This window comes from Opisthocomus hoazin, chromosome 13 (assembly GCF_030867145.1).
Source record: "Opisthocomus hoazin isolate bOpiHoa1 chromosome 13, bOpiHoa1.hap1, whole genome shotgun sequence".
NCBI lineage: Eukaryota > Metazoa > Chordata > Aves > Opisthocomiformes > Opisthocomidae > Opisthocomus > Opisthocomus hoazin.
In genome coordinates this window covers 26636679-26659782 of record NC_134426.1, presented here as the reverse complement: position 1 = coordinate 26659782, position 23104 = coordinate 26636679, and the positions used below count along the sequence as shown (strand labels likewise).

The window sequence follows — 23104 nt, the reverse complement described above, 5'->3', positions numbered from 1 at the left end:
CACGAGTCCTTCCACCAGCCCGAGCCCCCACCCCAGCTGAGCCCTGAGAGGCTTGGCTGTGCTGCATCCCCCTCCCGTCAGCCGCCCCACTCAGCTGGGGAGGCCGAGGACCGAGCTGGGACATCGCCCACAGCCCAGGCTCTCTCCCGTCTCTTCCATCTGCTCCTCCACCAGCCGCTCCATCCGTCTTTCTAAAGCTCGGAGAAGCCGCTTTGGCCACCGCCACATCCACAGCCCCCAGCGAGGGAGGGTGGGGGCCACAGGGCTGGCTCCAGGCTGTGCTTTTGGCTCACGTCAGAGGGCTTCCCCCTCCCATAACGCACAGGTAACAACTCGCTTCAGACTGGAATAAAATGATTTAAAAGAAAGAAAAACCAGAGGGCCTCTGGCCCCAACAGCCTTACGGCACCACCCAAACCAGCAACACTAACGCCTTGCTGCGCAGGTGAAGGGCTTTCGCCTCCATAAAGTTAAAAAAAAAAAAAATCAAAAAAGATGTAAACTCAGAAAAATCCAGGGCAGAGGCGGCAGGAACAGGGACCCCCCTGCCAGGCAGAGGTCGGACGGGCTGGGGCCACCCGGCACCGTGGCAGCGGGGCCAGCGCCCGGCTGGGCTTCAGCTCTTACAGGTTGGAAGGATTTTTAATACTGAGAAAATTTTCTTGAAGTTTACAAAATTAAATCGCTCACACATTTCTCTCATGCAATATAATGTTGCTTAGTCACCTCCTGCTCACCAGAATTAGTATTTTCAGTAAACTTTGCTGAAAATCTGTTCGTTGGAATGTTCTTTTTCTGGACCTGGTTCCTTGAGCTCTCACAGTTCCCAGCACGGGTCCAAGGGCAAAAAGCTGCCCTGGCTATACATTAAGCACAACATAATTTTTCTGTAAGAAAAGTCAGTATATTTATGGTTTGCTTTATAAAAGTTACTATAATACAATGGTACATAGTATTCAATTCACAAAAATATGAACAAATATATACAGCATGACACATCCACAACAAAAACACTTTCTTCAAAACAAGATACATACTGGTGACAGATCTATATGCACAAAACATCCCTAAATTTAGAAATTTGCTTAACAAAAGAAAAAGCAGAAATCCTAAATCTTCAAAGCAGAGTTGCTTTTTTTACGGAACTTAAAAAAAAAATAAGATTTTTTTTTTTTATTTATTGCAAACCATTTTGTCCGCCTCCTTTTAAAGGAGGCCCTTTATTTTCACACTGTGAATTAAAACAACCTGTTTACAGAACCAGAAAACTGCAAGGATTGGGAGCCGGGTGTTCTTCCGTTTGGCTTTCACAACCGCCCATTTGTTTTAAAGTGTCCGTTACGACGCGTTTCTCTTCACTTGGACAAATACTACAGTGGCAATTAAGGAGGAAACTCATCAAAACAAAACAAATATTAAATTGAAAAAAATCCAGTTGCAAACTCGCTTAAATACATTTTAGGTTGTCTATTAGACTGTACACATTTCCTCGCTTGAAATAAATAGATTTTGCACATTAGGTTTCAGACTGGGGGGGGGGGGGAGAGAAAGCCTTGACTTGGCAATTTTTTTTCTTCAGTTTCTTAATGCTTCTAATTCTATCTATTTATTTGACAAAAAACCATATTTATACAGAATTTACATTGTACAAAGCTTGACACAAGCTGTAAATGCCACCAGCTCCTTTGCTATACTTAATCCTTCTTCCTCCCCATCTCCTCGGCATGATTTCGAGCTGGAATCTGTTTAAAAAGAACTCCAAATTACAATAGTCACTTTTCATAAATTATTTACATGCTCTTGAAGTACAAAGAAATCAGCAAAAAAATTTCAACATGTTTCTACAAGAAACAGTGTTTGAAGAGAAGATTCTTGAGTTTGCCTATGTACAGAAGACGCATTTTTTTATATACTTCAAAATCCTTTTTTCCTTTTTTTTTTATACAGAAATGCACTGAAATGATCCCTGAAAAAGGTCACAAAAACCGGAACTGAAACTACTGTATACTTTGCTGGAGTTTAAAAATTGCTTTTTTTTTTTCTTCTTGTAGAAATAAGCTGCTCTATACAATATAAATATCTGCAAGATGAGCCCCTTCCCCTCCCGGACCCCCGAGAGTCACAGACCACGTACTGGGATTGCAGCCAGGGGTGCGAACCCAACGGACAGGGGCAGGCGCGGGGCAGCGGCAGGCGGGATGTGCAAGCGCGGAGCGCGTTTCCTGGAAACGCCGGCTGCGGAGGCATCTGCACCCTGAACTCAAGCCAGCTCCGTGCTGGGAAACTAAAGATTTCAGTTAAATTTCCAAAACTTTTGCGCTATTCTCTTGGGTCGTTTCACCTAGCGAGATACAGTTTTGCAGGGAGCATGGTCAATGTCTCTCTCTTTTTTGCCTTGGGTTTCAATTTAAGTGAAAATCAACTGGGGACAGGAACCAACCAGCTTCAGCAAACCTCTCTGCAAAGCAGCACGCGCTGGTGAGGTGTTTTTTTCAGTCCTCACCGCTATTTCCACAGGGTGCCGGGGCGCCTGTGCTGACGGCGGGAGGCGAACGCTGGGTTCGGCCCAGGCAGGCGTGTGCATCTCACACCTTCTGCCTTTCTCCTCGCACCTCACCCCTGCCTAAGCACGAGCCAAAGGACCAGGGAGGGACTCGAAAGGCACCTCCGCGCTGCTGGCTTCCAACACCATGGCCGTGGCTGTGCGAGGGCCGGTCGGCTCGCAGGGACGGGGCAGCCACAGGCAACCGCAGCAGCTCATGGAAATCACTGAACCAGATTTCAAATCCTCACCGTAACCTGCTGTTTTGGGGATGGGGCAGCTCCGCAGCCTGAGACAAAAGCTGCACAGGTAGGACTCTGCAAGCACAGGATTTATGGGGAAGAGAAGCCTCAGGTCTGGCTGTGAGACCAGACTAACGTGACTTTTCAGAAGTGCTGTGGGTTCAACAGCCCCGTTTCCTCCTGTGGGGTTACTGGGAGCTCAGCTCTTGCAAAAACTCACGTCCTTTGCCTGGGATGATAACAAGCGATGGGTTACGCACAGTTCCAGAAGTACCCAAGTGATTTAGGTGCTCATGCTCTTTGGCACCCGAATCCCTTCGGTGCTCCTGCAAACGTGGTGAAGGAACCCAACCTGCAGGTCTCGTTTCAGAAGACCACGTCCTGCCTCCCTGCCTCTCCTCAACAAAAATGAAGGCAAACTGCAGGGCCTAATCCCATCCAGAGCACACAGCTACACTGGGAAATCCAAACCTGTCAGCAGGTACTTAGGGGCTAAGCCACTTGGGGTGTCTTTGCCCCCACAAAACCACTGTTAACGCACTGGCTTGATCGACTAGAGAGGAAGCAAGGACATCAGCAGAACTGCTGCATGTGGGGGCTTCAGCTCTGAGACCCAGGAAACTTCTGTGCATTTCCAACGCTTTGAAAGTAAAAGGCTGTAGAGATGCCAAAGTGGAGCGCCAACACAACAAGATAAACCTCATTTAAAAAAAAAAAAATAAAATAAGTTGAGCAGCTGGTTTAACTCCCAAGTGCTCCTGCCATTGCTGCAGCTAGAACCAACGTTCAATGACAGAAACTAGTTGTGCTTCTCATAATTTTAGGTTCTGGGTCACCATTACCCAATTGCTGGAGGTTTATAAAGAGGGGAGGGAACAACAAAACAAAATCAAAACAAAATCAGAGAAGAGACTGTGGACTGTCCAACCTCAGGGACAATTTCCTCACCCTCAGGCAGACGTACAGGTGGTACTAAGGCAGCTTGCAGCAGTCTGTGTGCTCCTGCTCTCTCAGGCCGTTAGTCTGAAGCAGAAATTCAGACGCAGAGGTCTCAGCTACTTTACAAGCTCCACTCCGCAGCGCGGGCCTGGTGCTTCCCAGTAACAGCTGAAAAAACTTCCCCAAAACTCTTTTGCAAGGTTGTAAGCTGTGATCAGGGGGCGGTGGTCACGCAGCAGTTACCGCTGATGTTAAAGGGCTACAAGAACACAGCTGTGCGGTCTGTGCTGCGGGGAGGAGACCTGGAGTTACGCACACCATCCTCCCGTTTCCCAACGACATTGCAACGTCCCCTTATAAGCCAATTCAGAAGGTTTTAGTACAACTGATCTCTACTTTTAAAGCAGGAGAATTTCAATGCAAGTTGAGAAACTGCTCCTGTTTGTAGCCGAATGGTTGTGTAACATTTCCAGATCACATCCAAAGAACTATTTCTTTGGTGTTTTGCCCCATTTTTAAATGGAACCTCTCGAAGATCTGCAACCTTCAGCTAAGCATCTACACGGACAAAATATATTGAAAAATCATTTCAAACTATGCCTTCCCAACTTAAAGAAGCATTCATCTTCATGCTGTAGATGGGGGAGGACAGGATTGCTCCTGCAGCCTGCTCTCGGGATCACTTTTACCATGTCCTTACTGGAGGGATGGGACCACGCCAGGGCAAGTTACTGAGTAACGGAGGGAGGAGAGCGGCACGGCACGGCTCGCTCCTATCACAGGAGGCATCTCCCACATTCAAGGACAGAGCAAATACTCCATGTAAAACGCTGGAAGGGCAGGGACATGCAGACAAAAATCAGAAAAATTAATCTGAGGCACACATCAGCCTGTTTCCCATCTACAGGAAGAAAATCCTGTTATAAACGTGGGCTGTAGTGTATGCTGACAAGGAGGGTAAGATTTCTACAGCGTAAACACGGCCTAAATTGTCCACTTAATTTCAGTCTCAGCCTTATTTGCACGCGAGACAAACCGATCTCCAAGAAACGGGCATCCCCAAAGGCCACACGCCGTGCCACAATGCTACAGCTACACAACCGACTCGGCTTCTTACTAGCGACTGCAGTATCCGCGTATTTTTCCTGTACGGGTGCAGAGGTTTTGATCCCCCAGTATACCAGCATGGCATATCAAAATCAGAGACGAGCCCAAGGCGCTAAGCTGAGGTCTGCGGCTGACCTGACTCTTCCCCGGGGCGTCTGGCTTAGGGGACTTGTTCAGGCTCATCCCTAATGAAAAGGCAGGACAGTTCACCTATAGTCTTGTGGCGGACACACCTCCATACACACACACGCACCCAAGCACATGCACACACCCATTCACACACCCTCAAGCCTCTGGCTTGCTCTGTAACATCAACCTTACATTTATTTACAGCTTACTCCGGAGAAGTCTGTGCAATTTCAGCCAATCAAGCTCCCAACAAACCCTATATGGCATTTTCAGTCTCTGCTTCACATTTAAACGTTGAATGTCTTTTTCAACCAACAAAACTGATGAGAAAAAGGTAGCAGCATTTATGAAAAGATGAAGGTTTATAACAACAATTAAAAAAAAAAAGGTACCATTATCCCATTACGGAGCATTAATGTAGGGACTGAACAGAGAAGCTAGTGTTTGGATAGACCATGCCACAAAACGGTAGTCACCTTTTTGTGTGCGTGTTGGATCTGAAAAGGAAAGAGCACCTGAAACATGAACAGTCCTCGTAAGCATGTGCGCTTTTTGCTTTCATTCATGATCCTGGCAGAAGTGCGAAACTTGCTTGTTTTTTTTCTTCTCTTTTTTTCCTCTCTTTTTTTTTTTTATTTTTTTTTTCTTTTTGAATTTTTTTTCTTCCTTTTTGTCTTTTTTTTTTTTTCTTCTGTTTTTGGCAAAGTGCAACCACACCTGGTTACCACAGTTTTGACATGGCCGAAGGTGCAAGTGTGACGAGAAACCTCGAGTTCAGTTCAGGGTTCCCCTGCAGTTCTCAGAGCCACATAGACATGGGATTTTTACATCCTCAATCGGAAACTTGTAGTCATAGGTAATTTCCTCATTCACATTGATGTGCTGTTTGGAGTAGATGACAATCTTCTTTTGAGACTCCACCGTGATCACTTTAGCATAACAATTTGGCTGCAAGGGTGACAGAACAGGTAATGATTTAGGGTCCCAATGGCCATGGCTTCCCAGCCTCCACACAATAATTCTGAGCTAAAATAGGGCAGGACAGTCCTTTCCCTAGACAGCCTCTGCCATGCTCCTGGAGACGGACCCAGGAGGAGCTGTGAGGGGGAGGCATGAAGCCAGAAAACAGACCCACCCTCCTCGTGCTCCTCCAAAATATCCACATTCTGGCCATCTGTGGTGCAAAAGAGCCTGGATGATGCTCCACCAAGGCTGTCACAGGCTAAGAGCCGCTTAACTAATGCTTAACAATTTGGTCAGGCAGCCAAGCCTTTGAGTGTAGACTGCAGCACAGAGCAGAGGGGAAAGCAGCTTCTCTACCCGCTGGGGCAGAGAACACTTTAACCATCTGGACACTAGAAGGAGACTGTTCCCACGGAGTAACAATGCTAAAATTTGATTTGGTTTAAGGAAATCTTTGTTAGGTATATTTGAACAGTGTCCGTCAGGGTCCCCCACCACGGTCAGGAGGATTCTGAGTGCACTCTGACTCACTGCGTGTTTCATTTCTCAGGTCTCTCAAATCTCTCTACGCTGGTTTAGACTCTGCTTTGATCTGCTGCAGCTCATTAACATTTAACCATAACCCTGCGACCCCCTGCTACTTCTGAACGTGGCCCCAGTCAAAGTTAGCAAAGACTCAGTGGGTTTATCAGCATGTCAGAGGACAATTATACGCAAAAACATGATACTTACATTGCAGCTGTGATTAATAAACCTGGCAAAGTTTCCGCATTTTGTGGCATCGATGATGGTGTCGTGGTCGACTCTGAACATGTAACTGCTTCCGATGCCTTCATCCTCGTATCGCTTTTCACGCATGTCAGCAATGACCTACAGAAAACCCCACGTGTAGCGTCAGGACACGCTGCAGAATTGATCTGTGAGCAGAGATCTACACAACACTCACCTGAGCTGTGCTGGTGCCACTCAACAGATACATGATCCCAGATACCCCAAGAGAACACAAACCTAACTGAAAACACAGATGTTCCGGACAGGCTTCTTGAGGCTTATCTCCTAAGGACTGGAGTGCTCAGTTTCTATGGGTTCTTGAAAATCTCACCCTTCTACCTCCAAGCCACAAGCCAGCCTCTGCCTAGCTGACGCAGCTAACGCCTAACAGCGGGGACTCCAACCCCTGCTGTCATACTTGAGCACGTTCAGGGCTGGTTTTCGCTCAGATTTCACCCACAGTCCAGCTTACCTGCCTGATGTTCTGACCCACGTACTCAATCACCATCTCATCAGCTGCAATGGGCTCCATAGCAAAAAGGCCCCAGTCATGAATGTGGCTCTTGCAGAATTTTAGTTTTTTCTTCCGGAACTGCACGAAGAAAACACCCCAAAACCCCAACCCTGAATTAGCCACAGCACAGGAAGGGAATGGCCATCCTCGAGTCCAGCATCCACAGCATGCTCCAAGCCACAAGCAGTGCTGGGGTACTTCAACCCAATTTAGTATTCTTCCATCTTGTGGTGACAGAAGGCAGGACAGAGGCCATGAAGGTCCCACAGAGCTGCCGTACTTGGGCTTTCATGGAGAACAGACCCTCTGAGGCCATCTGTTCTGCATAACCCTGATGGTTCTGACTATGGCTCAAGCTCTGTAATCATCAGACACTAATTTACAGCCGTTTATCAGCCAGCTCACGTCTCCACTTCTCACAAGGGAGCACACTGGACTAAGTGTCATGTTTTTCCCTGCGACTGCTCTGTTCCTATTTCTTTAGGTAAATTATTTGTATTACAGGTTGCATTAAGTTGTATTGTTGTATCAAGTTGTATTACATGGAAGTACAGGAGAGCCAGGTACCACTCAATTCTCTGGCACACACAGCGGTGCCCAATGCTGAGATGGCCACCACCAAGGTGAGACCAAACCGGCGGCAGGTCCCCTGCCCTGGCCTCAGCCTGCTCCCAGCCAACCTCTGTGCAAAGCAGCAACCCGCGGGGTGACCTACCTTGAGCTGGTTGAACTTGAGCAGGTCACTGTCACAGCTACCAGTGAAGGAGGAGAGGAGCCTGCGTTGCTCTGACCGCCTCTCGGAGCCAGCCCGGGTGGAAGCATGAGGTTGGGCAGGGATGCTCATACCCTGAGAGGACAAATGGGTGATCAAAGCTGACTCAACACCCCGCAGCCTCCCTGTGAGCAACCCTTTGTGCTACAACACATCACCGCAGGACGCGTGGCCTCCTCAAACATCCCACATCAAACACTAACGCCTCCCTAGCAGCTCCCGGACAATGCAGCTCGACACAGGCTTAGAAACAGCTTCACCTCCCTTCGTGCCAAAAGGCAGCAAGCATCCGCCATGTGTGACACCGTATAAAGTCAAATCCCATTCACACCCCGTCAGTCAGCAGAGGACAGGTCCTCACCTGCGTGTCAGCTGGAGGCTCCTCCGCGAAAGCTCGGCTATTGTTGAGGTATTTAAGTTTGTCCTTCTTATCAATTTTGTAATAGCCTTCACTTCGTGCACAGCCCGTCACGTGCTCCCGCATCCCATCATCCCGCTTCTTTTTCTTGGGGGTAGAAAAGCTAGTAGGTGGAAAGAAGTTAAGGAAAAACACAGCCACCACTGGATATCAGACAAAACTTGCTTAACATGGGGCTAATGCCGGGAGCCTGGAAAATGAGGAAGGTTTTGGGGGGGGGTTAGAAAAATAACAATGCTATTGAAAAATAAAAAAACATCACTGAAGCCCACACGCCTACAGGAAAACCAAGCATGGTCTTTCCTTCTTAGCTGCGCGCTTTGGGGAACTACAGTCAAGAGATAATGAAAATTTAAACACAAAAAGGTTAAGCTGTCAAGAGAAGCCTGTTTGAGAAAGGATTTCCCCACAGCACCCACTACGTACACAGACAGCAGCTGCCCAGCCATCTGGATGCACCGTTTTCTCTGTTTGGAGTGACATGCTCTTCTTCTGCCTCCAGAAACTCCCTGCAGCCACCCCAAGCCCCGCAGACGCCGCACTGATCTCACAGCAGCAATCATTCCCACCGCGCAGGGCTAGAAGCAGCACAGGCGGGCAAGAAACACTCCTCAGCCCAAAGGGCTTGGAGAGACGTTGCTCTCACCGGCCTCGGTAAATCGGCTCCTTCAGACCCTAACAGGAAGGGAAAGACCCTGTGCAGATGTTTCAAACCCCACTGTCCTGATCAGTCAAGAAAACCTAGAGCTGGCCTGGCAAGGACTCACTGCCCTGAGCAGGCAGAAGGCACCTGCAGGTCTTTTCGCTTCTGGAAGGACAGTGGAACTGTACACTGGCAGCTCACCCCAAACGCACAGCCTACAACAACCGAGATCTACCCAAAAATGCTCCCTGTAAGTCATGGATATCCTTACTACCACAAAATTGAAGCACAGGGACCATAAAAAGCAAGAAGCGATGGCCTTGAAATCGGAGTGCTGAGGTGGGAGCTTGCTGCAAAGCAGGTGAACCCTGCAGCAACGTTCACACCCACTGTGCAGTGCAGCACAGCATGAACTGGCAACTGGCTGCAGATTATTTTTAAATGGTTTAAAAAGTGACTGTAAATTTGCTGTTTCCATAACCCTCATCAACAGGGAAACAGATTTCAAGTATTTCCACTATGCAAGCTGCCAAACGCCAACACATTTAAGTGCCCGGTCACAGGCAAGCCTTACCCTCAGCCGCGCCGTTCTGCCTTTCGCTGGCTCTGGTCCCCACCACTGCGGGCCAATGACTCCTGCCTTGAAACTGGTTTGGTTTTCGAACTGCTTCCCCAAATGGGGCAGACACATGATGTATTTCATCATCCTTTTAGAGTATTTAAGCAATTAAATAAACTTATTTCAAGACTATTGCACTGGTATGAAAAGGCAGAAAACTATAAATTTAATCTTACACATTGCCCTTATAAGATGCAGAGAAAGAAAGGATAAAAACACACAGCTCAGCACTGAGCTCCACTTGCTTTTTGTTAGTATCATATCACTGACCGTCTTAAGCGTTTTGGCTTTTTTGCTTTTGCTTTCATGTCTTGCAGGGAGTAAGGGATGAGATATTTTAACTCCACGCCATCTCTAACAACACACGAGGCGGTGCATTTGTCTTCTTTAACATATAAATCCCTATATCCTTCCTAAAAATATTACTAGAGAGTTCTTAGGTTATGAGCACGGCCTTTTAGGCTCTGTTCTGGAGATCACTACTGACAGCCGTATGCACGTAGAGCCTTCTTCTGAGACGCTCCCTGAGATTCAACACTACAGCCTGTGCTGCTGATCAACAGCTCACGGGCAGGGAGGGAGGGGATGGGGGCAGACCCTGCCCCACCAGCACCAGCCAGTGCCACACGCGCTCCCCGCTGCAGCATAAGCATCCCAGGGCTGAGCCTGTCCCTGATGTGCCGCTTAGAAACCATTGCTTTTATTAGTATTTCAAACTCAAAGCAGGTTAAAGCTGCTAGCACCACTAACTCATCATTTTGGGCACAGATGGTGAGATTATTTTTATAGCAAGTTTTAGCTCCAAGTTAAAGCCCTGTGCGTGCAGACCAGAAATTCCACAGGCAAGCTGAAAAAAAAAGGCCTGGTTTAAATGCAGACGGAAGCTTCTCAAATGAGCGAGGAAATCTCCCCAGAAGAGGTGCATGCAGATCTTCCCTGCAGTCCTAGAGTGAAAATGCAGCAAAAACAGCCACTTCTGCAGTATTTTAGTATTGCAGCTTCAGGGAATAAACCAGTCTAAGATTCCCTGCTGATATAAGCAATTGCTATTCTAGTAAGCAAATGCTTCTTCCACCAACAAACGCAGTCTTTTGCGCTGTAAGTCCTACACAGTGACCGCCTAGTGCACCTTACACGTCTTGTGGAACACAGAGCGCCAGTGAGAAAGGATATAAGGATGGAATACCCACAGGGTGTCATTGAGCCAGTCCATACCATTGTCCTGCTGCAACAAGCGGTCGTATGTGATACACATAAATTTGATATCTTCCTCGTCTATGCCTCCGTTCCAAATATCATACAAAATGGTCATCTCCTCAAACTCGGAGCGTGGCCTGAACTGAGGCCGGGGTGGGGAATACTCGGGGGAAGGAATCACTGGGAGGTCTTCAGAGGTCTTCTTCGGCCGTCGCCACTGTCTTTTAGGTTTCACGTGAGCTTCTTCTTCCTTGAAGTCTTCATTCCACTGGTTCTCCAGTTCCTTAAATGGCAGTTTCTCTGCAACTGTCTCAGCTGCTATTTTCTCATGGAAACCATCATTCCTGAAATCCAGGGTGACGGCTTCAGGATCTTTTAGTCCATAGAAAGCATCAGGATGTCCACTCAACAGCTCTTTGCCCACAGTACCTTCCACCAAGGCCACTGGCACAGGAGGAGGTTCTATGGTTTTGCTCGAATACACATCCAGCGAGAGGACAGAAGGTGGTGACCGTCTTGGCCGACCTGGCCTCCTTTTGGGAAGAATGGAAGGTGGTGGTGGGGGAGGAAGAATAGAAGCACCAGTGGGTACTTCTGGTGAGAGCAAAACAGATTTTACTTCTGCCTTGCATTCCTCAATGGGCATTCTTCCATCTCCATGCACGCACGGCAGGACTGCTACAGGTATTGGCTCATCAGGTGGCAGACCGATGTCTGTGCGGAAATCTGCTTGTGGGGGGCTGGCAAAGGGGATAGGGGAAGGAACACTGTTCATGCTGATCGTCAGGGAAGCACCAAGAGGCTCTTTAAAGGGTTTCTCATCGAGCTCATCCTCTGACTGTTTCTTGCCAGACAGAAGGCAAGGAATGGTAGCACCAGCCTCTGGGAAAGTAGGCGTGAAATTGAAATCTCTCCCAGGAGTCCGAGGAATGCCACTGTTAATGCCAGGAGATTGGGATGGGTAGGAAAAGGGGCTCCCTGGGACCTGAGGGGAACTGAGGGTCAAGCTGCTTCCCGTAAGTGGAGCATCGCTTCCTGGCGTGGCTGGAACAGTGTCTGTGCTCTGCGACTTCGCAAGGGGGTGTGAAGACTTGGCCAAAATGTCCCGCCCAGGAGTCCTAGGAACCTCCTCTTCCACGGACGTTTTGGTCACCAGTAATTGTTCAGGGAACTTTTCTGGAGGAACTAAAGATTCTTCTTTACCAGGAGTCGATGGTAAGGGAAGCATGGAGGATGGCACCTTGTGGGCTGGAAGCAAAAGAGTATCAGTCTCCGAATGGATCATCACCTCCCGTCCAGGCGTGCGAGGCAGCCGGTCGTCCTCCTCCGCTGCCAAGGGCAGTTTTGTTTTAACACGAACTTCTAAGCTGCTGCTGTCATCAGACTTGCTAAAGAAGCTGCTTTTAATGGGCAGAGGTTCTCCGAAGACTCCCACTGGAGCTGAGAGACAGAGCCCCGCCTCATCATCTTGAGATTCAGGCTTTGGACCTTCCTGTACCTCTGTCTCCAGCATGGTAGCAGGTTCAGACTCTTCCTCTGAAAGGGGGGAAAAAAGAGAAGAATCAGGAGCTTTGCTTCCACTCAGTTACTCGCCACTTGCCAGTAAAGGCATGTTTAAGACGCCGCAATTACAGAACAGCTCAATTCCACTGGGAGGCTTTAAAAACTTCAATGCTTTACATTTTGGAGGCACCGAGTGTGGAGTAATTAGATGCTACCACAGACATCCCTAATGGACCATTAAAAAAAACGCACTATTAATTTGAGGATTTGCTATAACACAGGCCAGAACGAAGGTTTTCTGCTTTCAAAACCCCTGACCACCTTTTACACAGACATAAAAAGAATTAGCGGATTGTGGGGCGAGGACGTTGGAGGAGAGCTGTCAGAGCCCCAAGCTATCAGCTTTTCTAATGTGGGAAGGTAAACTAATTGCAAGGCCAAAAAGCACCCTCAGCTCTCCAAGGAGGGAGCAGTAACGCTCTTGAACAACACGTGAAGGGAAGCCCTTGTAATGAGTGAGCAGACACTCAGATGGTATCAATGAGGCAATTTATATGCTGCGGTCTCTGCAGCAGGCTCATTTGTCTGGAGTTTATTTACCCCCTTAGGGCCAGGGCCAAGAGAAATCAACAGTGAATCTTGTTAGGCAGCTCAAAATAACATTTTCAAGTGGGAGAGCAAAAGCAGGTGAAAATGCCTGGAGAGTTGGAAGGGAAGTGTTCCCCATTTGTGCTGAAAGAACCAGACAGTCGCTGGACTCATACTCAATCCCTGTAACTCCTGTACGACTGGGCTGTGCTGCACAAGAATGCTGTGGTTTGAGCTTGTTCCCACAGCTTACCTGTAAAGCTCATTCCACACGTCAAGGTGCCCAAATGCAGGTCTGCCCGAATTTATGTCCTTTCTGCACACTGACGTGTTCTAGAAAGGATCTGTGCAAAACAGGCTCTTCTTTGCCCTGCCCAGCTGAACGTTTCACCTCTTTACGGCTTTCAGATTTTAACAGCCTGTGCAGGGACTGGATTTCCAGCTCTCCAAGTGGCAAAATACTGCCCAGTCCTCAGACACCAAGGCTGACACTGTAGGCCACACTAGATGTGCTCTCCCTGATGGCTACAGTTTTTAACTTCTTAATTACCCCCAGCTGCAGAATTTGTCAAGCTTTATGCATCTTCACTCCTGTTCCAGTAAAATGTTTCTAATTTCCTTGGGTTAACTACACTCGTATAGAATGAAGACAATTTCCTTCTTCCAGAAAAGGAGGGAGTATCACTCACTTAAAAGGATTAATTAAAAAATACCACCTCACAAATACTAATATTGGGAACTAGATATAATTCTGAAAATCCACTCACCTGCCCCATATAGCTTTCCAGTCATGTACTGCTTCAGTATTAAAAAAAAAGAGCCAGCAGTGACTCATTAAGCACAGACTCCTGTTCTGTTCTAGCAGCCATGGCTTTTCTATCTTGAGCTTCAGCCACCACACCATCCAATCAGTCACCCTCGGACGATGACAACTGTTCAGTTCCTGTAGGGCACTAACTAAACTGGCCCAGGATAAGGTTCTGGATACAATAACCACAGTATTTTTAGTAGCAGATGGCTTGTGTAGAGCTCCTTACTAGGAAGGAAAGTTCAGCACAGACCTCTTCCCCTGTACAGATATCCCCTAGGCTAGAGCCAAGACCGGAGGAAGAAAGAGCACAAGGGAAATGCAAGACCACACATACTGGACGCCGTGAGAATACTGTACTTGGAAACATGGTAAAAAATGCCAAACCACACGGGAGAGCATACCTGGCCTACAGATGGGAGACAGCGCATGTTTTGTCTCCTGGTCTCTTTCCATAACCAAGTGTTTCAGTGTTTCAGCAGCAATAGATGCCTCTGGGACTTCACCACATTCACCTTCCCCTGCCTTGATTTCTTCCATGCCTTCATCTTTCACAGCCAAAGCTGGCTCTGTGAGTCCCAAGCCCATTGTATCCATGTAGTCATCCACAGGATACAGCTCCAAAATAGTTTCCCTCTCATCATCAGGAAGCTCATGACCAGCAGGTTCATGCTCTGTCTCAGCAACCATGGCTTCCCTGTCTTGATCTTCAGCCACCTGTTCCTCCTCTTCCTCCTCCTCCTCCTCTTCATCATCATCATCCTCATCTTCATCATCTGAGTCTGAACTTGACTCGAATTCAGAGGAGTCCTCACTTTCATCAGATGATTCAACTTCAGCCTTCGAAGACGACGGACTTGCTACATCTACAAGAAGAACAAATTACCATTAGTTCCGCTTTCTGACTTCATTAAACAATCAGGGTCTACCACACAAGCAAATCTCACTTCCACACTGTAACAGCGTGGAAACAGCATCAACAGCAGCGTGTGGGTTTGAAGGAGGTGCCTCCTAATTTATTTATTTTTGCAGAGACTTCTAAACCACCTATTTGGATGCTCACAACAAGCACCATGCAACAGGCAGTTCCACGAACAGCAGAGCTTGCGCTGCCTGGCACCTTGCCCACATAGGTCTATTGGTGGATTGCCTCTTCACTGGAGATGCACTAAGATTTTCTGCTGCCTTCACACACAGCTTTAAAATGTGGAAACTACCACCTTCCATAGCAGCAACCGATTGATAGGACAGCAAGTTATTAGCAGCTAAATTACCCCTGTCTGAAATCTGGTCCTTTCTCCTCCCAGCCACACATGTTTCATAAAACAAGCACAAACTTAGCTGGCTTGAAGACCTCTGCCCCTCTGTTGAGTTGGGCTGAGATCACTCAGGGGCTGGAGAGCTATTGCAAAGGGACCCTCAGACTGAGGGATCACAGAAGCCTCGCAGGTAACAATTAAAAATACCTGTAATACAGTAACTTGTATAAAACCGTCCTTCAGTGAAAGAAGGTGCACAGTTACAAAAATCAGCTTACAAGTGCAAAAGGGAGACCACACCTGACCCGAAGGCTACGCTTACTGCTTCCGCCGGAACTGCTTACCCTCCTCGGAGTCCTGCTCCTCCTCCTTGTCACTTGTGTCTACACCTGTCTCCTCCTCATCATCATCCTCATCGTCCTCTTCATCCTCATCTTCATCCTCCTCATCATCTTCATCCTCCTCATCATCCTCCTCTTCCTCCTTTGCAAGACAGCATTGCCAAAAATGAACGGTGTCTGACTGAGCACTGGCTGTCACCGTAGTAACCACCAGCGTCTCTCAAGGACGCTGATCAGAGAACCCAACGAGGGAATAACCTTACAGAAGTTCTCTTAGGACAGACAGAAGCACTCACCTTCTAGAGAAGGCAACTTTAGCATCTGGAGTTACTACACCCCCTTTTAACAACAGACAGCATTCAAAACTGCAATCACAAACCAACACACCTTGCCAGGTGCTGCTTTCACCAGGCCTCCCTCTTCTTCCTGCTCCTCTTCTTTCTCCGAGGAGGACTCTTCCTCTTTCCCTGACGTCTCATCTCCCTCTTCTCCCTCGCTGTCGAGCTCCAGCGGCCTTGCTGGTCGCCGCCTCAGCCCCACTGCTTCAGCATCCTTCTTTGACAGGTCAGATGTCGTATCGGAAGCATCCCTGTCCCTCTCCGACTCTGGTGAGCAAAACCAAGAAGGAAATTGCCATCAAATACCTTGCAAGGGAAGGAAAGAGCTGACAAGATCATGGAAACTTTTCCTTTGGGAAGATCAAAGTTAGGAGCAATGGGCCCATGCGGTGTGCGAGTCCCCATTCGCTCATTCACAGCGAATTTTACTAATTTCACAGTGCAAGTGAGGGCAAGACTTGGTGCCGGGTGTTGAAATGGCGAGGATGGCAAAATGCATGTGGCCAAAGCTGACAAGCTACAGGCAGAGCAGCCAGGAGACATGGCACAACTGAGATTAGAACAGGTAACCTGAATTTAATGCCTTTTTGTTTTATGTAAGTGCTTTACAAAACCCTGCTTCCGTACTTTGGCTTCAAAATCAGCTGTTAGTCTGAATCAACTTTATGGCATAACAAACTTGAAACCATTTTTTTGTGCAAAACAAAGGGTATTCAAAGCTTTGTCTTACCTCTACTCTTCCCTGCTTCCAGGAAAAAATGATAAAATATTTTCATATAGACTTATCTGGCAAATAACTTTGGTTTGTTTTTAAAAATCAAACACAGGGCAAACTGCCTCTTACGTGCTTTCTCCCACAACATACCCAGTGAGCTGCAAGCATGCCCCTGGAACAGCCCATGAACTCATCTGAGCTCCCTCTACCGGGTGACCAGCTCTGCATCAGCAGAACTAAAATAGGTTATGAGTTATTCATAAAATCTGGGTCTTAAATTTCCCACCAGCGAATTTAAGATAACTGAATCCAGAGGAGACATCTCCCAGCTGATCAGAGTTTTGCGGGAAGCGGGGCTTTGGCTCAGATCCGTGACTCTGCGTCTAACTGTAAGTGAGCACACTGCTGTGAAGTTTAAAAGAATTCAGCTTGCATGTGGTTCGCATCTGCTCTTGTGTTTCAAACAAATGTGCTTTGCAAACCTTCATCTTCATCATCGACAGAAGTAGAGGGCCGGATTCTCTTCTGATCTCCTGCTGAGGCAGCTTCAGGTGGCTCCTTTCGTTTCACCTGAACAAAGGACATAATTTGCATTTCTGAAAGTTTAGAAACAGCAGAAATCAACTTCTTAAGCAAATCACTACTGCTTTACTTGCCCTGGTGACTTACACCCAGAAACCAAGGGCCACTTCCCCAGCTCTTGATCCCTTTATTTGCTTGCAAACAGAATTTCACTGTGAATGAAATTCTACCCCTTCAATTTGCATCAAAACACTCTGGGTACCAGCATGGTGCATGTCATCACCCAGTACTTTGAAGCTGACAGAGAAAACTCCTGGCAAATGCCTGTGTCTGAGATGGAGCAGAACAGAAAGACAGCCTGAGCGTAGGACATCTTAAAGAACCTCAGAGCAAGTTTTATTCTAAACGAAGACTGCAGAATCTCTCATCCCAAACCTCTACTTGCACCTCTGTGCATTCAAAACCCTAATTTCAGGGAAGCCTTCTACCCTCCCTCGCCCTCTGCTATCCCCCTTGCTTTTTTTAAGACACTTTTCATTTTTTATGCCAACACTGCTTAAAATAGGTGACCCTATGCTTGCAAATCTGATCCTGTAAACTCACATGAGGCAGAGAACACTTTTAACCAAACTTCAGGTGAGGCGCAGCTGCCAAACTGCAAGACATTCTAAGCAAAAAAATAACGGTGTAAAGCACTACGAGCATAAGGATATTTTTACAATCCTGCTGAAACGCTGTGTCCTAAACACAGGCAAATGTCCCATTTACCCTGCAGAGCAGGAAGATCCTTTAGAGACAACTCACACAAGTGGTAGATGAAAAGCTAAGGCTGGGGAAGAGGATCCTTGTCTGACAATGTACTGGTGGGTTAGGGGCAATGCTGTCAGAAGCAAACTCCTCAGCGAACACAGCACAGCTAACCAGCCTGGAGGGCTTTGGGGCACACACCTAGAGAGGTCTGTCCTCCTAATGCTCCTTTAGGGAATGTTAGTGCAATGAAGACAGATCTCTGTTTTTACCTTGAAGGATGGCAACCGGATGGCCCCTCGTAACCCAATGCCTAAGCCAATTCCCTCATATCCCAGGCCTTCTCCTTTGTTCCAGTTCTCCAGAAGACAAGATGCGATTCGATCCTTCGGCTTTGGTTTTTCCTCCAGTTCTCCTCCAGACTTCACTGGAGTGAGAGAGGCCTGCAACAGAGAAAGCACACTTGAGAGGGAAAGTTTCCTGGGGAGCACACAAACTCTGGAAACCATTTAGACAGTTGATGTTTGTGAAATATCACTGCCTTGCCCAGGCATCAGGTTCTCTGCAGGCAAGGGCATCTGAAGATGCACCACATGACCACAAACACTTGAAAGGGAGAAGCTGCAGGAGCTCTTCTTGATAACGAGACCTTTCCACCTCTGAGAATCCTTCTCCGCTTTGTATTTTAAGAAGCTGTTTTCTCTGCACAGGGCACTAAAACTGCTGGAGACAAACCTGCTGGGACTCCCAGAGCAGTGGCTTGGCATAGGACACCAAGTGATGTTGCATTTGGAGCCATCACACTGACAGGTAGCAGAGCAGACACCCTTGCTTTCTCCACCGAGTGTTTTAAAACACAATCTCAGTTTACTTCACATCCAGCTTAACATAGGCCAAAGAACTTCACAAGAGAGGACAAGGGAAACGAACAGACTCATTAGTCCCCACAGCTCACTTCAGGTCTCCCCAGTGCCTGGTGAGGGGACCACAGTGACCATCCTTCAGAATGGCCAGAATCTATCACAGATGCTAGAAGCAAAGGTTGTAAAAGGGAGAGAAGAAAGGGGAAAAAAAGGTGCAGACATGAGCCCAGGACTCAACAGCCCAAGGGAACACATTCCTCCACCAAGGTGGGATCTACCAAGGGCCAAGGAGCAGCTACTGTAGGAAGGTCCGGAACTCTGAACGGAAGCTATGGAGCTGGAATACACCTCCACCCTCACACGCCACCACCCCTGAATTCCCAAACACTGCAGGAGCCCATCATCTAGTCACAGCTACACATATACCTCTTACAAGTAACTCTAGCATGCTTTAGGCAAGTTAGCGTAACGCTATGTTGTCTACCTTCATTTGCTAACCCACATAATTGCAAGCAACTTCAGACCTTTTAGCTGGGAAGATCTTTTTGCTTTTTAGTGAAACACACAGTATAGTGAGTTAAAAATCACACACATCTCTGTGTTCACTTAGCAACCACAGCCCAAGTCCAGAAACACTGTCACAAGTCTCCAGCCCTGTGAAACAGGAAAATCAAAATATTTAGGTGAAACGCCTAAGGGTCTACAAAACTCAGTAGGTAGATGCACAGCCTCCTCTCTGCTCAGCCACAAATAAACCTCTCTTCAGCAGAGCTGAGGTATGAAGGAAGAGCAGGAATTCAAACCTCTGCAGCTGTGGAGAGGTGGATGAGCAGGGCAGAGTGCCGTGCCCGGCAGCATGCCGTGCTCTTCTGGAGCCAAGGGCACTGGAGGTAATGCTCACTCGCATCAGCCAGTGGCACACCACCATCTAAACGTCGGTTTCTCTTACAGACATTAACAGAGCTAATTTGCCGGAGCTGGCTCTAATCACCAAAGAGGAAACGTAAGCTCAGCTCTCCTGCTAATAAGGGACAAGACTAATGGGAATACCAAGCAGAGGATCCAGGCAGCCGGCACCCTGTGGCCAGGGATGACTGGTTATTCCTGGCACTCTGCTTAATGCATCTTACTGAGGCATTCAAACCTAATCCTATCTCTAGATTCGGGAACACAGAAGAGTCCTCCCCTAGCACCGGCAGATGAGGTCCATGGTGCGTGCTGCCTTCGCTAGCAACATGTTCCTTTACAGCTTTCATCCCATACGTTTTCCATTACACCAGACCCAGGACACCAGTTCTACCCTTGAGCTTTCCCAGCCTTTACCTATGGCATGATACTTCTTGGCAGTCATCAGCTGCCCTAGTAAATTCCTTTGATGGAGTGTAGCAGCCAAAAAACAGAGAGAGAAGAGAAACTGAGGCATGGGAGGTGACGAGTGTGTTGCCTTCTTGTGCACCGTTGAAGGTTCAGGGCCCTCCAGCAGCATCGTGTAGACAATATTTGCTGTCCTACTAAACTTGAACATTGTTGGTCAGTCAGGTGAAAAAAGAAACCCTCAAGGCTTCCTGCTCGTACCCTTGGGGAAGGTCAGAGAGACAGCGGACAGTGGACCCACAAAGCCTGTGACCACTGAGGGACACACCTGCTGTAGGAACTGGCATACGGTGGAGCTCACGCGCTTCCAAAGCAGAGCTTTCATCTCTCCCGTGAAATAACAGGAGGGCTGCTGCAGCTAGATGGTCCAAGGATGGGAGATATCAAAAGATATTATTTCTCCCAACAAATCTGCCTTATGTATTTTTAAAGAAAAAAAGATGCAAACAAGCATATATGTTGTATTATTTACACTTCCAAAGCTCTGAAAATAGTATAATTTCTTTCACTACTATTAATCAGTAAGGAAAAATATGAGGAGCTCCAATTAAAACCATGAGGAGCTCCAATTAAAACCATGCAGAGGGAGGAAACGGCGATGCAGAGCCTGCTTTGGACGATCGTTTCAGCTCAAACAGTGCCTGGAGTTCTTGGTCCATTCCAGAAAAATCAGTGTGATGGCAAAGTACGTGGGGAACTGACCTCCAGCTGCCACGAAGGAGCCCAGTCAGCTCATCCTCACACGTGCATAAAGACACCAGCAACAGGAAGGTACAGTTTAAGCTGAATGACTCCTATTTTGTTTTCCTTTGTCAACAGCAGGGAGCTTCTGGCTGAGAAGGAATCCTCTCCTGCATCAGTGTCAGGGAGTGCCCAGTTCTAGCAGCAAGGAGACTCTGAAACCTGTGTGATTTTTCTGCATGCGACACTAACGCGTAGCCCGACAGAGGCTTCTCCAGGCAGTGCGCTGAAGCAGCAGCGGTTCTGGCATTTCAGTTCCCAGACAGAAAGCACAAGAGTTTTTCCGTGCAGCAATTTCATATTTTCAATTAGGCTGCTCACATCCAAAATAACCTTTCGCAAGGACCGTGGCAAATTGCTGTGGTACAGTCAGCTTCCCTTCCCAAAGTGGGTTACAAATTCCAGGTGAGGAGGGAACATGCTAAATGCAGCCATAGCTCGGGATATAAAAGAGCCCAAGCAGTCGCAGATTTGCCTTGACTTGCTTCTGCTTCTTCACTGCGGATGCCTGGTTTAAAACAATTTCTTTGGTACTTCAGCTGCTGCTTTTGCAACTATTTGCTGGATCCGTTTCCCTTCACTGCTCTGGAAACTCAGGGGCCTCCTCCAAACTGGTCAGCACATACTCGTGGGTAGGAGGCAGAAGCTCTGAGCCTTAGTCAGGAGGAGAGGGACCGGGTTTCTCGCCACACATTACGCCAGCCAGCTCTAAGCCACAGCAAATTACACTGTCATAAAACAGCTGTCAAGCAGCAGCATTACCAGCCTCTCTGGAAAGCCAAGGAGCTCTCCCAGGCGCTAGAGTGAACACGCAAACGGGTTACAAAAGCAGGTGGTGCAGGTACTGCTCTGAAAACTGGCATCTGAAACAGAAGATGTAGCTGCAGGTTGTGGTGCTGGGGTTTTTTTGGTTTGTTTGTTTGGGGTTTTTCGTTTGTTTGTTTTGTTTTACAATAACTCACTGTAACAGTAATTTTGAAGCTTGCATGAACCTTTCTATAACGCCAGCTTTTCTTTGGTAGAGACAAATTCACCACATACTAGATCACAGGGCTGCTTGCTGGCCGAGGTACACTTTACATCAGCTGAGAAAGGATCCGATGATTCATGCAAAGCTGTTTTCTTAACTAATCCCCAGAACTCCTCATGTATTTGGCCAATGTTCAGGTTTTGAGTTAATTGCTGTCACGTACAAGCACTGGGGAGGGGGGAGGAGCCCAGAGAACTGGAAATCTCCACAGATCTCATCACACAAAGCGGGGAACACAAAACAGCAGCTTGGTGGTTTCACAGTCCTGTGGCATCTGACTTTAGTTTTTTGGAGCTAAAGTTAGACGCCTCTTAGACATGAGAAGCCCTTGCAAATTTGTCTCCTGATCTCAGGGTCGTTTCCATCTGCAAACCCCTTCCTGGAGGCAGCCAGCAGTGCCCCAGACCACACAAACACACACACACAAAAAAAAATCATCTAAACTTTTTAAATTTCAGGCCCTGGAACTACTGCACTGAGGGGAAAAAGGGAAGGAGATTGGGGCGGGGGGAGTGAATAACCCTGCGTGTTGGGGTTAAGGCATTTTGGGGCGTTCTTGAAGGCCTTCCCAAAAGGAACACAGCAGAGAGGACTCTACCATGTGTACGGGCTCTCTGTCTGTAGGAGCATCTAGCCTTGTCCTATGACCACTGCCCCAGGGACTTCGGCTTTAACGGGAGCGTGTGAGTCCCCCCGGCAGGGAAAGCCTGCAAACATGCACCACGGAGCTGCAGTGACACTCGGGAGATCACCTAGCCCGTGACCCTGCCGTGGGGCAGCAGCAATGCCCGTCCTCAGAGACACCCGTGGAAGGACATTATGGCCCTCCGAAACACAGCTGGAAAAGCAGCTCGTTTGCAGATCCCTCCTGGATTGTGCCCCAGCATGGCCGGTGCATCGTGTCGAGATGAGCAGAGCAGCCACGCAGGCTGCCCAAGATGAACACACTCTCCGACACCCTCGCAAGGCACAAGCTGCGCTCAGTCCCTCGCACAGGAAGGGCTGCCCTGAGGTGGCCCCAACACAGGAGGGGATGAGGAGGAGGAGACCCACCCCAAAGTGGAGGGATGACGCTGAGCACTACACGCTGCTTCCTCAGGCCCACACTGAAATGAATGTTCACTCCTAAGTGAGCATTTACGGCTCCACACGTGTTCAGAGGTAACTGCACAGGGTACCTCCATCAATGACTAGGAAGGACTGAAATTCCCGGCCTGCGTTTGCTCTGCTGGCAAAGCAGCACGAAATGCCTGCGTACATGGCGTGACACCACGGAAACAAGTCAGGTTTAATACGCAGGTGCTAACCTGTTCCGAGGCAGGAGCCTGTAGTGATGGAGGACCTTCCAGATACTTGCAGGCTGAGGTCTGCTGCTCCCCACACATGCTCCTGATGCCTGCCTCGGCACAAAGACCAGCC

The 23104-nt window shown here is 48.0% G+C and overlaps 1 protein-coding gene across 1 annotated transcript in view; it reads right to left on the bottom strand.

Moving 5' to 3' along the window:
* Positions 1-919: 919 nt before the first annotated feature.
* The window catches only part of SETD1B (SET domain containing 1B, histone lysine methyltransferase), a 55021-nt gene continuing 32836 nt past the window's right edge, over positions 920-23104 (bottom strand). The window contains exons 8-18 of the mRNA XM_075435074.1: positions 17950-18120; positions 16891-16978; positions 15743-15960; positions 15359-15497; positions 14160-14621; positions 10833-12392; positions 8341-8507; positions 7923-8054; positions 7166-7285; positions 6655-6792; positions 920-5907 (exon numbers count right to left, since the gene is read on the bottom strand). Of these exons, the coding sequence (XP_075291189.1) occupies positions 5734-5907; positions 6655-6792; positions 7166-7285; positions 7923-8054; positions 8341-8507; positions 10833-12392; positions 14160-14621; positions 15359-15497; positions 15743-15960; positions 16891-16978; positions 17950-18120 (3369 nt within the window). The 3' untranslated portion in view covers positions 920-5733. The remainder of the gene's footprint in view (positions 5908-6654; positions 6793-7165; positions 7286-7922; positions 8055-8340; positions 8508-10832; positions 12393-14159; positions 14622-15358; positions 15498-15742; positions 15961-16890; positions 16979-17949; positions 18121-23104) is intronic.